Raw genomic sequence first — 17,557 nt, forward strand, 5'->3', positions numbered from 1 at the left:
AGACCTGTCATGAGATGGAGCATTTCTCTCCTTCCCTGGATTTTCGATAGGGTGTTTTTATAGAGCCTCGCATTTATCAGCCTTTCCAGCAGACACTGCTGTTGGGAAAAACATGGGTCTTCTGGGAGTGCCACTGGGCACGTCAGGAGAGAGCTGCGGAAACTATGAGCTTTTTCTTCTCCAGGTTGCTTCTAAAGATCATACAGAAGATGATGTTGGGATTTTTTTTCCCCCATTTCTTTCTATCATTTGTTCTGACTGAAGGTATCTGCCTGCTGCCTTTCTTCTACTAAAAGATACTGCTTCTCCCTGGTGTGTGCAGACCCCACAGAGCTGCTGGTGGGCTTAAGCAGTCCTTAATGTCCTGCAGAGCAGGGTGTCCGTTGTTTGGGCTTGCGCTGGCGCACCTGGAGCATGCCAGCCCAAGGTTTGAGCCCTTTTTGCTCCTCCATCCCAAAGCAACCTGTTGGCTAATGGTAGTCCCTGTGCTGAATTTGAGCCCAGAAGGAAAGCCCGATTCCTGCCCTTCTGCTGCCTTCATGGGAGCAAATCCACGCCACAGCTACAGATCCTGGACGTTGTTCCCCTAAGGAACCACGCTGCGCCATGCTGAAGTTGGTGGGGGTGTTTTCTGTAGGGCATGGTTTGTCCTTGTGTAGCCAGGTTGCTTGCAGCGCAGGAGGACGAGGAGTTGCTTGCAGGCTTCCGTGCCTGTAGGTCTTTCCATGCACAACACTTGTAAGCATTGCCCTGCACCCCTGTCAGTTAACAGAAAGCTGCAGAAATGCCACCAGTGCCTTTCAGCTGTCAGGCTCCTTGCTCTGGGGACAGTGTAAGACAACTCGCTTTTCCTGCCAGCCCCAGAAAATACATCTTTAATGCCTTCCCATCCCCATTGCAGCAGTTGCACGTTACTTGTTCCCATGCAATTTTGCTCTTGGAAGAAACCAAAAAAGCTGCCTGTGGTTGCATCGACGGTACCTTCTGCAGTCCACATCTGGGCGTGTGGCTGGTGGCACTTGGTGTCATTTCAGAAGTGGTGCTTTAGGCACACTGAGAGCCAGCTGGGCACCGTGTTCAGGGGGACTGCCCCAAAGAGCAGGGCCTGTGCCTGACTGTTAAGTTAGAAAAAAAAAAATTATTAAGATCATGTGTAGCACAGTATTTTAAGTGTGTGTGACTGGTGCTGACAGCCAAAAGAAGTGAGTGGAAGAGATGTTTAATGCCTAAAGCAAGTGTTATTTTGCTTGTGCAGAGCCAACTTGCTGAGGCTACAAACCTGCATCCCAAGGAGGGCGATGGAGACAGGAGCCTGTGCGTGAGCATCCTCTCGCCCTGTGGGTCTCACTGGCTCCTTGGGGACACAGGGCCCTTCTTCCCGTGTTTGAGGAGGTCCTGGGCAGGAGCTGTGGCACAGTGCCACCCCAGGCACATTGCCTGGCGCCCTGCCTGCCACGCGCAGGTCGCATCCCTGCCCTGGCACACATCCCTGCAGAGGTCAGTGGGACAGTAAAAATTACTGCTTACAGTAACCTCACCTCCGCTTTCCTCACTGACGTTTCAGGGGTGACTAATGTGTCATAAGACTTGGACCCCCTGGGGTGATTTCCAATTTAAATGCTATTTCAAATAAAACACCCACATTAATTTAAAAAATCCATTTCCATAATGGCTTCCTGGGGGTCTTGCACACCCTTGGTGGGCACATGTGAACTTGGTGATGCTTTCTGCTCCTGGGGCAAGAGAAAGGTTTTTACCCCTTTAGTTTGGCCTAAGATGAGGAAGAAGTAAAACATCCCCCCAGCTCAGGCCATCTCCTCTGGAGCATGTAGGGGTCAGGGCTGGACAGTGTGGTGCTGTGTATTTGTGCATGGGAGAGCAAGCAGGGCTGGAGGCTCACGGAACTGGGAGTGGACCATGCAGATTGCAGTGATGGGCACAGGCAGGGGTGGCTGTGCATCTGCAGGCGGTCTTCAGGTTTGCCTCTTCCTTCTAGCTTGGCTTGCTTTCTTCCAGGTGCTGGTTTCCATCATTAGGGGATGGGAAATGGGATTCTGCACTTCAGAGCCAGGATGCAAATTCAGCCTCTCCTGGATGCCTTTTAAGTAGAGGTGCTTCTGCGTGGCTTTGAACTGGGATTTGAATATCAAACCACCTTCTTTGCTCGCTTGTCTGGTGGAGCCGGCTGGGAGCTGCTCCAAGGTTAATAAACGCTTTGGAGGGGGCTGGCAAGGTGCAGCTCAGGTCACGCCTCGGCGGGGAGCATGGCTGGGTACCGAGGGGTGGAGACGTGGTGAGGGTACCCAGCTCTCTGGGGAGGCTTGTCCAGGGCGAGGGAGAAGGATGGAAAGAAATTGTAGCGTAATCCCAAAAGCTTCTGCTGGAGGATTAAGTCTGTTGTGAGCCCTGCTAATCCCGGCCAGGCAGCCAGGCCTTCCAGGAGAGCCCTGTGTCTGCCTGCATTTCATGTATTTCTGTGACAGGGGGAGCGAGTTGTGCCCAGGCCAAAAAAAGTGTCACTGTCGCCATGAATACTCCCCCTTTAGCCACCACCTTAGTGGCTGTGCGTCCTTCTTGCCCCCCATCCCCATGTGCCTTTGGTGCTGTCGCCGTATCACATCACCTCCGCCTGCTCTCTTGCATTTTCCCCAGCCCGTAATTTGTGTGTTAAGCCTCCCCACCTCAAACCACCAGGTGCGGAGCACAGGAAGTAGGTGGTTCCGTGGCCATCAGTAGGTTTCAGAGTTAACGTGCTGCGCTGCAGGAAGCAATCCATCTTTTCCAAAGCTGTTGCTTTGAGTGATTATACAGCTCTCGATTACGTGGCCTCCCAGTTGCTGTACTTGATACCATTTTCTTGTTTACTTCAAGCAGCAGAAGGAACAGGAGAATCTGTCTCCTGCAGCTCTATCCTACTTTTAACCCCTGCGGCGCACTTTGCTCCCGGTGGCCGCCTCCACTGCCTCTGACCTGCTCGGCCTCCGGCAAGAGATGAGAGTGGCTCATTTAGCCTGCTTTGCCTAAACACCAGATCGATTCAGGGTTTGCACGCAGGTGATGGAGACAGCTGGAAAGGCAGGTTTAAGGATGCTAAATCTGCCCTTCCTTAGGACCATCCGCATCCTCCTCATGCAGAGTAGAGGGTGATGAACGTGTGGGCTGGGTGCTGAGGCAGCGTTGCTGGAGAGGTGGTGGTTATGGCACAGGTGTGAGGTCTAAATGCTTCTTAATGCCCTTTATTTTTTTTAAAAAAGGCACTTTTGAATGTGTGGCTCACTTAACAAGAGGGTTTATTACTTCTCTTGCTCATACAGGAAACCAGGGTAAGCACTTTGGAGGAGCAAACAAACCCTGGGCTGCAGCTGTAATTAGAATCAAGCCCAGCTCTAAGCTGGAAACAGATAAGGGAGAAATCAACAAGCATTTGCTTTGCAAATTGCTGGAGTGGTTTCAGATGTTCCCCTCTTCCCCCAGCTGTCCCTGTGAAGCTGCCTATGGGATGATTTAACCCTTCATCAGCCCCAGAGCCAAACCAGCTGGGGTTTGCCCAGACCCTGTGCCAGGAGAGGATGTCAGGACCCAGGGTGGCAGAAAGCAGGTGGATTCAGGCCATGTGGGAACCACCACATCCACGGTTTCTGTAATAACTGGTGTTGTGAAGGTGTGGGTGATGTTCCTGGTGGGGACGTGTGTGCCAGTGCAGTTTCTGGTGTTCAGCATCCCTCAGGGGGCTGTCCCCTGCATCCCTGAGCTGTGGTTTGCCTTTATTGAAGTGAGCCCTCGTTGAAACACGGACTTCTTGGTGTTCACCCATCCTGGAGCCACCATCCTGGTGCCACAGCTCTGGATCGGGCCCTAGGAAGACAAGAGGGTACTCGGCAAACTATCACCCAAGGCATAGTCTGGGGACTGTTTGCTTGATTTTTGTGTTTTAGAAAGGGGATGCCCATTTTGTAATACAAAAGACCTTTCTGTAGCCACCTGAGGTTCAAGGTGGGATTTGTCCAGGGACCGGGGTTGCCGCTGGGGCTGTTGCAAGGGCTCTGGCAGAGGATGGGGGTGCCCTGGTGAGTGGGATGTTGATTCTGTCAGTCAGATTCCTGTCCTCTGATAATTGCCACTTAAACCCTTCCTTTCCTGGGCCGAATTGTGGGGTTTCCCCTATTGCAACTTGCTTTCCACTCCAAGCAGGTGTTGATGTGATTTGGTACCTAAAGACAGGTGCTGACTCCGCTCTGACATTTTTTTCCTGGTTAAGTTATTGCTACCTAGAAAACTCTGACTGCTGCAGTTCCTCTTCCCCGGTTCCTCAAAACCACTTGCAGGAAATCTCAGCGTTTAGGTCAGTCAATGACGCAGAAGGAGGAGGCTTCTGACCTGGCCTGGGAAGGCAGAGGGTGGTGAGAAGAGCAAGAACATCCCAAGCTGAGCGATGGTCCTGTAGTACTGTCGACTGGCCCTTCGCCTGGGTCTCACCCTCCTCCCAAGGTTGATGTCCCGGTCCTATCCCATAACGTTCTGGCTGGCCTGTACCCACCTGTCTGTGCTGAAGGATGCTGCTCCTCCAGGCTGGGGGACGCAAGGTGCACAGACTGTGCTGGATTAGTCACCTTGATTAAAGGCATCTGTTCTTTTCAGGCCCTGGGATGCTTTAAACTGCTTATGGTGACACCTGAACATCTTGAGGGGTTGCCTGGAAAATAAGGCTGCATTGGCCAGCCCAGGCTGCAAGCCTCCTGGAACAGGGGTAGGGTGCTTTGGTCAATTAATGGGATTACTCTTCCCTTGAGCCTAGTGGCCTAATTTCACCAGCTGTCGCTAGAAAGGGGGTGGGGGGATTTTTGGGGTGGCTTCTCAAGGGACTTCTCTGCACGGTCCTCTGGGTCACCTGCCATTGACGGCCTGCCTTGACTCTCTTTGGGTTTCACCACTGTCCTTCAGGCCCTGCTGAAGATGGACTGCCAGGGGTTGGTTGTCCGGCTCATCCAGGACTTCGTGCTGCTGACCACAGCTGTGGAGGTGGCCCAGCGCTGGAGGGAGCTCGCCGAGAAGCTCGCCAAAGTCTCTAAGCAGCAGATGGATGCCTACGAGGCCCCGCACCGGGATAAGACGGGAACGGTGGACAGCGAGGTGAGAGCGGATGGATCTCCATGGGTCCCCTAGGGTTGCAGATACCTCCAGAGCATGTTCTTCTGGAGCACCTTTGGGGGATAAAAGGGGTTTGGGAATGCTGGGGAAGTTTGGGGGTGGTTTTTCCCAGGAGTGTGCTGCTTCTGGGATTGGGGGTGTGTTGGGAATGGCATCGCTCGCTCACCAGCTGTCCAGCCTGGCTCAGCTCTGATCTCCTCTCCCCTCTGCCCCATCGCCACAGGCCATGTGGAAGCCAGCGTACGACTTCCTTCTCACCTGGAGCAGCCAGATGGGCGACAGCTACCGTGATGTGATCCAGGAGCTGCACACTGGGCTGGACAAGATGAAGAACCCCATCACCAAACGCTGGAAGCATCTCACCGGCACCCTGATACTTGTCAACTCCTTGGACATGCTGCGGGCAGCTGCCTTCAGCCCGCAAGACCACGAGGATTTTGCCATCTAGCTCCTGCACCGACGTTTTTGTCCACATCTCATTTGCTGGGTTTTTTTCTGTGCTTTCCCCCCCCCCCCCTTTTTTTAAGCAGTTGACTTGAAAAAGAAGCGGAGGTTGCTGTCCCCAGGTTTGAAGAGGCCAAAGTTTGCAAGTTCACTGGGACTGGAAATAAGCAGGAGAAATCCCTTCTTGGTGGGAAGGCATCCAGAGGGGGATGGCTTTTCATATGGCATCGATACCAGTTAAACTATTTCTTACTAAAAAACTTTAAAGGGGGCAAGGAGGTGGGGAGGGATCACAAAAGAGATCACATTTTTTTAGGCATTTACAAATGAAAGTCTAATTTTTGTAATGAGCAGTAAAGGTTGTAACCACTTCGGGGGGGAAGCTGTGGCTGTTTTTTACATTGTAGAAACTGCTTTTAAATTATCGTTTTTGAGACAAACGTGAGTCATGTAAATACGTATTTTAAAAGGAAGCACAGTAAATGCCCTCCCCCACCCACAGTCAGGCTTTGGCAGACTACCAGGCATGACTGTAAAGCATTGTTTGAAGTCGGGATGTCCTCAGCCTAATAAGCATCTTACACCAAAAAGGAGGTGTGTTGTTTTGTTGTTTTTTTTTTTCTATTTGTGGGCCCTGTGAGCCATTTGGTTGCTTTTTGTTTTGTTTTCATGTCTGTACAGACATGCGTTTTCTCATTTGCAGACAGGGAGATGCTCATTGCCTGTGTTCAGACGCACGGGTGCCATTTTTAACCAGGAGAAGTGGTCGCTGCCCCTTGTACTTCATCCCGCCCGGGTGCTGCAGGACATCTCTGGAAGAAGCTGGAGGTTTGGGGTTCAGCAGAGACCTTGAGAGATGGACCTGGAGGATGGTGAGAGTGGCTCACCCTACCATGGCAGCAAAGTCTCCAGATGCTCCTGCTCTGGGGAAAAGAAGCCAGAAAAGGGGGGAGGGAATTGTTGCCACCCATATATCCCTTTACACACACACAAAAAAAGAAGGAAAAGAGAAAATGTTTCTCCTAATTTGAAGCCCAAGCTCACTCAAGATGTTCCAGATGTGCTACACGATTTAACGCTCCTTGCCGTTGATTTCAGAGGGCTTTGAGTGGGGCTCTTGAAGGTTCCTAAAGTCCAGTTTAACTTCTAAGTAGTCTTTGCTATAAACCTGGTGCCAACGAGCTAAATATTTGTGGCACCAAGTGCCCATATTTTGTCCCTGTTCATTTTATAGCCCACTCTTTTGAATGACCTCCCCTCCTCCTCCTTCTCCCCGGCTTTCAAATATTTTACGTGGGAGGGAAATAATTTTGCACAGAAAGGTTATTTTAAGTCCAAAGGTCCTTGTAATGAAATGCTGCTACCACAGAAAGGTTAGTTGTTAAAGGATGATTATATTTCAGGTTAATAAAAAAAAAAAAAAGCAACCAAAAAAACAAAACAAAGAATGGGAAAGCATGTGGTGGATCGTGCCAGCCCAGCAGCCTTGGGAGGGAATGGTCTCCTATCCTCTTCCCAAAATCATGTCCCCAGAAACGATTACTCTCGACGGACCCCACAAGAAGTCAATAGCACCTTAAATTTCTCCTCAGGGGCTTTAAGGAGTTTCCTATGCAACTTAACGTAGCACAGAGAGAGGGTCCGTCAGCACCCGAGCCCGCTTACGCATCCCCTTTCTCTAAGGCACCCTAAGAGCACATGTTTCCGTGCATGAGCAAAAAATCTCCACTGCGGTAAGGAATAACTCCTGCAGGAGCGTGCGTGCAAGCAGAGGGATGGCTTTCTCCTGGGGTTTTACCCAAACCTTGGCTTTTGCTGCTCTCTTGGCAAGGTCCAGAGCTCTGCAGAACGGCGGTGCTGGGCACCCCCAAGGGTGTCAGCAGGAGGCAAGGGCAGGAATTTGTGTTTCAGGGATATCCCTGAATAATTTCAGCATTGTTTTATTTTTTTTTAAACCCCCCCCCCTTGGTTTTTCTATCTACCTCAGGTACTCCGTATACCCAGCTTAACATTTCAGCAGCAGCCTGAAACATGCCGTGCTCAGCTCGTCAGCGTGTGCCCTCCCCGGGACCTGCAGGAGCGCAGCTGACATGTTTCGGGGCCCTTGGGGTGACTGCTGCATTGATTTATCCCTGTCCTTGATCTGAAATCCAGTCCTTTCTCACATGCTGGGACTGGGTGTATGTCCTTCAGATGCCTTCTGCCCGCTAAACATCAAGCCCTTCTCCAAAACCTGTTTTTGGGCTTTGCATTACCACCCTTTGTGCAGTAACTGGTTATTGTACTTAACATTTAATGTTCCTTTTTTTTTTCTTTTTTAAAGAAAAATTTTTTGGAAAAAAAAAAATACTATGATTAAAGTTGTTACTATTCCAGTGCTCCCAAACATCATCTCCTGTTGTCTCTTCATCTCAAAGCAGCTTGGATGCGTGGGAGTAATTTATTGGGTTTTCCACTATGCCGACAGTGTGTTTCTCGCAGCATGTTTCCAAACCTAGAGCCAGCCATGCTCCGGGGCTGATCTCAATCCAATCCTCCTTCCCCACGCCTTTCCATCCTGCCCTCTCTGAGGGAAAGTCTCTGGAAACAGTCTGGCCTCCCAAGCTGCTGCTTATGTTCAAGCACTAGGTAAGGAACTTTCTGAGATGGGAAAAGATTTGGTTGCGGGATGTGTTTTGGTACGGAGGTGTTTTTCTTAATGGAGAAAACATCCTTGTATTTAGCCAAAGCAGTTGTGATGCTCCTGATAGGAGTGGAGTTCAGATGTGAAGCCATGGAAGCAAAATGTTCAGGTATCTGTCAGTGGCTTCAGTTTGCCGAGGGTGAAGAAGTGACATGGTGGTTTGATTTCATCCTTGGCAAATGCATCTTGTGGTCCAGCATGGCGAGGCACATCTGTGCCGCTGAGCCAGCACCACCACCTCTCACAGGTCGTCAGGAGGATGTGTGGCACACAAGGATGTGCTTGGACCTTGGCATCCCTTGCTCCATCCATGCCTGGGTGGGTGTGATGCATCCTCTCCTGAAAGGCCTGGTCCTTTCTTGCAAGGAGGTGAGGTTGCAGGAGGATGCACGCTGGTGGCTAATGAGCGCCTGGAGCTGTGTACCAGTGCCTGCTGATAACAGGCCATCTGGCTCATGGAAAGAGGCTGGAAATTTCCTGCTCACCACAACGTGACTTGATTTCCAGAGCAAAACCAAGGTCTAGCCTAGGAGAAGTTGAAGAGAACAGGGGGAAAAAGTAAAGTAACCTTTTTGTGGAACTCGTGAGCTAAGGAAGGTACTGAATGACCCTTTGCAGTGTTGAAGGGAGTGAGTAAACAAGTTCTTCCCAGACCTTTCCAGGGATGATGCACCAGCAACCAGCTGTTGGCTCTCCTTTTGTCTCCTGATCTCAGCTGTCCCTTGTTTCCTAAGCAGATACTTTCCTGGAATTGGTCTAACTTATGAGTGTGTTGGCCTCCAAAGCAGGGTGATGGGCATACTGCTGGCGTGTTTCTCCCTGCCAGGCTCACTCAGCCCTTGCTGCACCATCCCCCACTTGGTTCAGTACCCAGAACCATGGCCATCACAGGATTTGGGCTGCAGTTCAGAGTTTGGACACTGCCCAGGCTCTTGGGGCTTCAGTCAAGTCATGACCCTGGTTGAGGCTCCCTGGAGAGAGCAGGGTGGGCCCTACTGCAGCCCAAAGGCTTGGCCGTGGCTGTTGGAGAGCTGCTGTGTCATGGCCAGCATTTGGGCTTTAAAATTGTGCATTTGGGGCAAAGTTGTAATTGGGAGGATGATGCCGCAGAGCCGCTCTTTTACTCACTGCTCAGCCCTCTGTTCCTTATTGGTGCTCTCCTAGAACAGCTCATTGCTTACTTTGTGCAGATACACGTGCTTTGAGATGTGTGTGAACTGAGAAGCAAAACGGGAATAAGGATCCCACATGTCTACACATGTAGACCTGCGGGTCCAATAGCGATGCCATGGCTTGCTTCCTTAAAACCCGCGGGTGGCTGTAGATCCCATTTCTGCCTGCCTTTCTTCTCCCTCATTTCCGATTGCTAGCAAGTTTCCACCAGGAGGAAGGTCTTTAACTCGGTTGTCTGTCCTTGTTTCTTTTCCTCTGTGAAATTGGTCAGTGCTGGTAACCCGTGACTGGGGTGTGGTTGATATTGGGAGCTTCACAACGCAGCGTGGCACAAAACCCCATCCTCCAGCATGGGTATGCCTGGTGAGAAAGCAAAAAGGGAGCATGTGTGAGATGATTCCCGGTGAGAGTCTGCTGTGGTGTTTTCTGAATTACTTCTGAATTCTTTGCATAAAGGGCTGGTTTCTGCTGGGGTTATCAGTCCCTGCCTGACTTGCCCCAGCGCCACCAGGATGGGTGCAGATGATGCCCGCCATGGATGCCCTGGTGTGCACCTCCTTGCTCCTACCTGGTCTGGGCAAGAGGGGCAGCAGCTGCTTGATTCAGGCAGTTCCCGTTAGCTGCTTCTCTGCTGACTGACTCCTAATATTTCAACTTCAAGGAAAAGTTTTGGCTTTTTTTCCTTAGGTCAATCAAGGGAACAAACAGCTTCAGCACAGGTCACCTTGCAAATGCATTCGCACCATTTTCTCCTCTACTTCAGCCACCACAATTGAATGCTCATCCTGCATCAGCTCAGCTTGGCACTAAATGGCTGAAGAAGATAAGTCAGAATGGGAGGGAAAGAAAAGTCACCTCTAGGTTATCAGTGTCTGTACAGAAAAGCTGCTGTATCTATGATTTTTGCTTTGTTCTTGCCAGCTCTTGGTGTCTGGACGCCCAGCACAGTTTGCAATGAGAAGTAGAATCTATGATTAAAGACCCTGGAGGTCTCAGGGCATCTGTTTTCATCCCTGGAAACCCCTGCTGAAAATCAATTGCTCTGTTTCCTTCCCAGCTCTTAACTAAATGCTCATTGTGGATTATCTGCCCTCAGGACGCCCCTGTTTTGCAATATGAAGAGCTGGTGTCGAGTGCTTGGAGGAGAGGAGTTGGTTAAAGGGTTGCTCCTAGGTCTTCCTCTTGTTGGCACGTTTCTTTTGCCACCAAAACCCCATCCTTCCCAGGGCTGTCCCCTGCATCTGCCCTCCTCTGATGGCCGTATTGCCCATGCCAGCTGGAGGCACGATGGTTTGCTTTGTGAAAACCATGGTAGAAAGTACCTTCAGTGAGAATGACGTTGCATCGCTTGGACCTCTGCCCTGGGTGCTGGGCTTCACCAGGATCCCAGGCACATCTGGCTCAGCAGTCTCATTCTAGGTTTGGGTTTTCTTGTCTGCTGGACCCTTACAACCTTTTCACCTGAATAACCCAAACCAAATTAATTAGGCCTGGTTACTCATAAGACATGGTCTTGGATGCCTGTGCATTAACAGCGATGGTGATCGTCCCCGGAAATGCAACTCCCATCGCGTGTCCACAGCGTGACTCACTCAAGCCTTCTGTTGAAAGCCCTTTTGTTTCGCTAACAGGCGTTGCCCAAAGCATCCCGTGGGGCTCACCTCTTCACAACTCGGCAGGCTTAATGCCTTAGTGAAATTCGGGGACTTCCAAGCAACAAATGACACATTTGGCCTTTTTTTGTTATAGCGGGGGGGGGGAAAGCAGCATACAAAGGCTGTGTGCAGAGGACCCTTGCCGAAAGACGGGCAAGCTTTGCTCTTTGAGCCATCAGTTCTGCGAGGGGTGACTGCTTGATTTGGGGTGGAATGGCCCAGGTGTCCTACATGAAAAGGAAGGACCCTCTGGCTGGGGAGATGAACGTGTTATTTTAGTTACTGTTTAACAGACTGGCTCAACACCAGGAATGCGGTTGGTTGTGGTTTCCCCTTCCTTCCCCTGCCCATCGCTGAATCCATCCCAAGCCTCCCTCGTGGTATGCTGAAATCATCTCGGACCCACCCCTCCAAGGAGTTCAGACTAACCATTCGTGGCCAGAACTCAAAGGACAGCCCCACTGTCTCTTCAGCAGCCTCCAGAAGATAACAAACCTTGGGTTCCTGCCCTGCTTTGATTACCCCCCACCGACCGTTAATTAAAGCTTCCAGCAGACACTTTGCAAGGTCTTGTCCAGCACGAAGCGAGTCACTGGGATGCATTTTGGTCCCTTGCTGGGAGAGATGAGCTTGAGAGGGGTGCTTGGTAACAGATGCAGCTTGCTTGGATCTGCCCCAGTGAAGGGGGGGGACCGTGTCGTGTCCCCTCGAGGTAATCCAGGCTGGTAGCATTTCAGGGAAGAAATCTGCTCCATTTTTTCAGGCTGGCTTTTGAAGATAGGTCACGCGGTTAGATAAGCCAGCCAGTATCTGGCTGGGGGGGATTTAGGATTTGCTGATGCCTGAACAGCCTGTGCTGATGACTTGCTTTTATCATCCTAAGCAATCAGATCTGGTGCACGAAACCTTTCACCCATCCTTAATAGAAAGGGAATTGATGCTGGGAGCACTTGCTAGTACCTGTCAAAGCAGGATCATGCAAGAGCAGCTTTGAGCATGAGCTGTGGCACAGGGCAGGAGTTCACTCTGGGAAAGGTGAGCTCAGAGGCAGCATCACCTCTCCCAGAAATACCAGCATCCTCAGACAGTGAGGATATGTTTGTGGATGGAGATTTCATCTGCTCTTTCCTCTGTAAGCCTGATTCAGGCCCGGCAGCCTGCAGCACCACCAGCAGCAGGGTCATGGACCAAACTATGCAATGAGCCCAGCTGCCACATGGGCTTAACCGGGCTCACTGAGCTTAAATCCCAAAGCCGGAGCAGTTTGCTTCCTCACTGGGTTCAGCAGGGCACATGCCTCCCCGAGGAGAGGCTGTCCCGCATTTTGTACCTGGTTCGCTTTGGCTGTTGCTTTTCCCCAGGTTTCGTCACGCTTACCTATAAATAACTCCTAAAAACACCTCTATAGGTGATAATTAATAGGAGAGCTGCATGGCTGCTCCAGCTAAAAGTACATGGCTTGCCAGTGTTGGCTCCCTGGCATCCTCCAGGCAGTGCTGGGGACTGAAGACGGCCAACGTGGCATGTCATGGGATGGGATATCTCCAGTGCCAAACACTAGGCTCACCCGCTGGGATGCTGCAGGGATAGCTCCAGAGAATGATGCAGAGGCCAAGGTATGTGGCGGGGCAGCCTTGCCAGCTTCCCGTGGGGTTCGCGTGGTGCTGCCCCCCCGGCATTATCCCTGCACTGCTCCCCCGGCTCTCGGGGAGGAGGGCAGGGCTCTGGACCATCACAGTCATCACACCTGCAATCCTGCAGCAACCTAGGTTGTGGGTGGGTGTGGTTTTGGGGTGGCGTGTTTTTTTTTTTTGTGGTTTTTTTTTTTTTTTTTTAATGGGGCTGGTGCTGCTCCTGGCAGGTTGGCATCCCTTGTCTGTGGTCCTCAGGGATGTGGGCATGCACACCATGTTTGCTCACCTAAAGCTTTCACTGCTTTTCCACAGTAGGAAACAAGGCTAAAAGGGGGGTTGGGTGCTCCCGTGAAACCCCCCAAACTGGAGTTATGACTGGCTGCCGGCAGCAGTATTTACTTTTTACAAAGCCATCCAAAAGGTTATAAAAATCCAGTTAAGTAATTTTAGGTCTGAGTGTGAGCATCCAAGTGAGAGTGCGCAGGGCAAGGCAGCACCAGGGACCCATCTGTGGGCATCTGGCCCTGGGAGCCCTGTGCAGAGGAGGAGGAGGAGCAGGGAGTGCTCCTTTGCAGGTCGCTGCTGTTCCTTGCTCTGCCCTTGACTAACAAGCATGTTTAACTTCTCGGTGTGTCTTGCAAAGGGGCAAGTCCGCCTCCAAGTGCTGTGTCCCTATGGGCCAAGGGCCTTCTTGGACTCACACACCGCGGAGGTGGAGGAGCCTGAGAGCCATCCGGAGCTCCCATGGCAATGGAAAAACCTCGTTGTTGCCCTTAGGGACCAGAGGGCTGGGGTGAGGCTGCAGAAACCCTGTGGCTGCAGAAATATGTCAGCAATTCCTGTCATTTCCCTCGGTCCAGCTGCTGGGAAGCAGGGAGAGATGCTGACTGCATTCTCCCACCGGAGCCAGGGCTTCTGTGTCCCCCAGGATGTCCCCATCCGGAAGCCAAAGAGGTTCTTGCCCATGTCTTGCAGCCAGGGAGTCCAAGGGTCACCAGGAGAGCCTGGAGCAGCACTGTCTCACATTGCCTTTTTTTTCCCTAGCCTTACTTTTGCAAGCCTGGATGTTAAAATCCAGGCGAAAATAAAACAAACACTAAAAAAGTCCCCGTGTGGGAGCAGAAAGCAACAGCTGTCCTCTCCTTCCACAGCTCCCAAGGGGCGCTACGTGAGCGCTGGGTGATGCTGAGAGGTTGCCGCAGGCGGGAGGTGTTTGTACCTCCTTTCTCCAAGGGTAGAGAAGGGATTTTGGCTGCTGTCTCCTGGCAGTTGTTTAAAAACAGAAGTTTGAAGGGTTTGTTGAAAAAGCTCAGACTGCAGTGCTTGGAACCCTGGAGTGACGTGGAGCCTGTGCGGCTCAGGGGGAGGAGTGGTGCTGGCCCTGCCTCAGTTTCCCCTTTTGGGAAGTGACCTTATTTCAGCTCTGTTGCTTAAAAAAACGTGTTGTGGCTGATGACTTTTGTTCTCCCAGGAAAGGAAGCAGGGCTGTGGGGCTCTGCCCTGCTGAAGAGGCATCATGGCTCATGGCACCCAATTAAGGGGCAATAGGAGGAGATGGTGTCTCCAGTTTAACTCTTCCCTGAGAAGGTCTGGGAGGGCCGTGTCGCGGTGATGCCGCAGCCCTTCTGCCTCCCTCCTCTGCACCAAAGCTGCTTGTCCCATGCACTTTGGCTCCTTATTCGCTCTGAAACTCGCCTCTGTGCAGCAGGGTCCGTGTTCCTGGAGCACAGGCAGACAGACGCGTCGCTATCGATTTCCACCGACACACCTGGGCTGGCCTGGGGAAAGGAAGATGGCCTTTTGCCTCGCTCCCTCCTGTGAGTGATATCGTAGTGTCCTCTGCTGGGCACGGCTGAAACTGGACACAACATGGCAGTTGTCCAGCCCTGGCACTGCACATCCCCCAAGGCCCCTCTCTCCTCATTTCTCTGCTGAGCCAGGGGAAAATAGCTGGACAAACTAGCTGAGGCTAAGGAGAGTGAGGGGAAAAGGAGAGGAAGGGGATACCTGGTCTCTGCTGCTATTTTGTTTTGGCTGTGTTAAAGATCTTTCCGAAATGAAATGAAAGCCATGGGATGGACATTTTGATTCTTCCTCCTTTTCTCTCAGCTCCTCTTCTTTCGTTTCTTTGAATCTTTCAACTTCAGTCAAAAAAAACCCAACCACCCAAACAGCTGCAATCAGGATATTTTAAACTCTGTTCACCTGACCTGAAGCCAAGGGGTTTTTCTCTTGTCCCTGCAGTGAAAGTCACTGGATCGATCCAGAGCCTGTTTGCAGCAGAGTACTCGGAGAACTTCACTGTAAGGACATTTTAAAGTCTGTTTTACATCAGAGAGCTGCTGGAAGCCAGCCCCATGCTCAGAGAGGACTGAAACCACCATGGTTGGTAGTGTGGCGGCTGCTGAGAGGTCTCTCTGGATTTCATTTGTAGAAGCACTGTGTACCTTTGCACAGATGCGCTGGTGTCACCTGGCTCCAGCCAGGACCACAGGGACAGCCAGAGCTGTCACTTCAGAAACATGTGGAGCTGCAAAAGTTGCATTTTGAAAGCAGGTCAGCTTTCACGCACTGTAGGGACTTTCTGCATGTCCCAAAGAAGCGTTTCATTCTATTCACTGCGGGCAGGAAGAGAGGGGAAGAAAAGATGGAGGGCGGAAAACAACAGTTCTCGGTCCTGGACAGGTTGCAGGTAGCATGGATGCCCACAAGAATTGGGCAGTGCAGTGGGGACAGGCTGAGGAGAAAAGGGACTGAACTTACCACTGATTTTTCAAACAGCAATAGAAAATAACAGCACCAGGTACTTAGCAGAACACCTGTGCTGCCATGGGATGTCCCAGCCTGATTTGAACCCTGAATATTAACGTGTTTGTGGGCTTTTCTGACTTTTCCTGTATGTAGCAGTGAGAACTGTGGCAGCCTCAGGATGTAACCTCTCAGCAAGGATCACATCACCAAACAGACAGTAATGCTGAGAACTGGCTTTTGTGCATCGAGGTGGCTTTCACACTGCGGAGCATTGAATCTTTCCCTTCTCCAGCTCTCTCTCCATGATTGAGCAAGCATCCAGCCCCATACCTCTCAAGTCGGAAAACACAAGAGCCACTATTGTTAGTATTGGGCGTTTATTTATAGGGCTGGTGTTTGGGTCCTTACCTGAACATCACTTACAAAGAGCACATCAGTTGGGTTTTATAAACAACGATTACGAAGATCTCATCGCCTAACAGGTAATCTCCAGGTACAGTGCTCTGCCTGATGGAGAACTTCGGTGAAACACCCATGGCTTTCAACAACTTCCTTGCCAAAACCTTAATTTTGTTCAGGGTATTATAAACACACAAAATCCATTTAAGATATGTATCTAGCTAGGCTTATGTGACACATTGTCAGAGTATAACATTTGCCTCTTCTATAACAACAGCTATACAGAGATTTCAAAGTGCTTGATAAACCTGACGGTATTACACTTCAGTAAATGGTTCTTCTAAAGCCCTTGAAGCAAAGTCTTATGAAATCCCTATAAATCCCATTGCATAGAGAGGTAAGGAAAAAAAGTCACCATGAGCCTGCTGTACATCAAGATGTGGAAGCCAGGAGCCTCAGACTTCGACCTAATACCTTCCCAAGTGACTGAAGCAGTCCTATACAAAGTAATTTTAATAACCGATTCTTAATTAAAGGCAAAAATTATATCAGTGAAACAACCCCTCCCATGGTGCTAGTTTAAAGGAACATTATTTCTTGACTGAAAGTCAGAAATAATTTTCTTGAGATTTGTGATGTTCTCTGATCCTTCTGGTCTGAGCAGACCTTATCTCCTACCACTAGTTTCATCTGCTAGTGAGACTTTGATTTGGTTGGCTTTCTTGTTCTTCCCTTCTTAAAGCAGCACCTGCGGCAGCAGAACAGGCAGCACTTCACAGAAATGAAGAGGGAGAGGAGCACCACGGCGAGGAGGAAGGCGATGACGTCCAGAGAGTGGTACTGGATCCAGTTCAGGTCGTGAGCAGCGGGTCGCAGGTGTGGAGCCCCTTTGTGTCTCATTACAAACTCCACCCAGTGCACAGCCAGGTCCAGGGGGTGGATGGGTCTGTCAAGGTGAAGGTCTGAGAGACGCTTGATGTTCTCTTTGTACCTGTCAAGTAAAGATGTGGGATGTTTTCAATGACTTGTGCTTCCAAGTCCTCAGAAAAAAAGAGATGCAGTGTTAATTGTCTGGTTGGCCCACTGGGGCTTCTCTGGCGGTGTTTCCCCACCTCCACCACCCCATGACAAGGATAATGGCAAAGTTATGGGCCGAGAAATGTGCTGTTTTCGATGACAAAAAAAAAAAAGAAGGAAAGATAATAGAAAAGAAGAAAAAGAAAAAGCTCAGTTTGAGCTGTCATCAACATCTCCAAGGTGAAGGTATCTGGCTGAAACATGAGACTGGATGTAGAAAAGCCATACAGCTTTTCAAAGATCAAGATGCATTATTATTATTGTTATTGCTATAAGAAAAGTGGTTAGAGAGCAATGGCGATAAGGTGCCATTTCTCAAAAACATGATGGGGAAGAGGATGCCAAGGGCTGAGAAGCCCTAATGACAACAGAGAATGGGAGCGGGGAAGAGGAGGGTATGTTTTAAAGCTCCCCTTTGTGATACCTCAGAACACCTGGGGCATGCTGGCTGCAATACTGTGACGTGTAGGATGGTTCCCTGTACCACCTCAGTATACCCTTGCATGTTCCTCCTGCTCTGTGCTGGAATTGTCCAGCCTTGCTGAGCCAGGCAGCAGCTGACTGTGCTCATACAGCTCCTTATGAGCACTGGG

General features: G+C 50.6%; 2 protein-coding genes across 14 annotated transcripts in view; one reads left to right on the plus strand and one right to left on the minus strand.

Annotated features, from left to right (window-relative positions):
• SH3BP4 (SH3 domain binding protein 4) overlaps window positions 1-7,975 on the plus strand; it is a 38,396-nt gene extending 30,421 nt beyond the window's left edge. For all 5 annotated transcript variants that reach the window (XM_037397466.1, XM_037397460.1, XM_037397465.1 and 2 more), the window contains 2 exons: window positions 4,942-5,130; window positions 5,372-7,975. In XM_037397466.1, coding sequence (XP_037253363.1) covers window positions 4,942-5,130; window positions 5,372-5,596 — 414 coding nt within the window. In that variant the 3' untranslated portion in view covers window positions 5,597-7,975. The remainder of the gene's footprint in view (window positions 1-4,941; window positions 5,131-5,371) is intronic.
• Window positions 7,976-15,846: 7,871 nt separating this feature from the next.
• The window catches only part of LOC119152464 (UDP-glucuronosyltransferase 1A1-like), a 42,471-nt gene continuing 40,760 nt past the window's right edge, over window positions 15,847-17,557 (minus strand). For 6 of the 9 annotated variants that reach the window (XM_037397801.1, XM_037397800.1, XM_037397799.1 and 3 more), the window contains one exon: window positions 16,386-16,878. In XM_037397801.1, the coding sequence (XP_037253698.1) occupies window positions 16,581-16,878 (298 nt within the window). In that variant the 3' untranslated portion in view covers window positions 16,386-16,580. Of the gene's footprint in view, window positions 16,879-17,557 lie in introns of all 9 variants that reach the window. The other 3 variants (XM_037397794.1, XM_037397803.1, XM_037397802.1) reach the window with 1 other exon arrangement.

The sequence above is a fragment of the Falco rusticolus genome, chromosome 8 (assembly GCF_015220075.1).
Source record: "Falco rusticolus isolate bFalRus1 chromosome 8, bFalRus1.pri, whole genome shotgun sequence".
NCBI classification, from domain to species: Eukaryota; Metazoa; Chordata; class Aves; order Falconiformes; family Falconidae; genus Falco; species Falco rusticolus.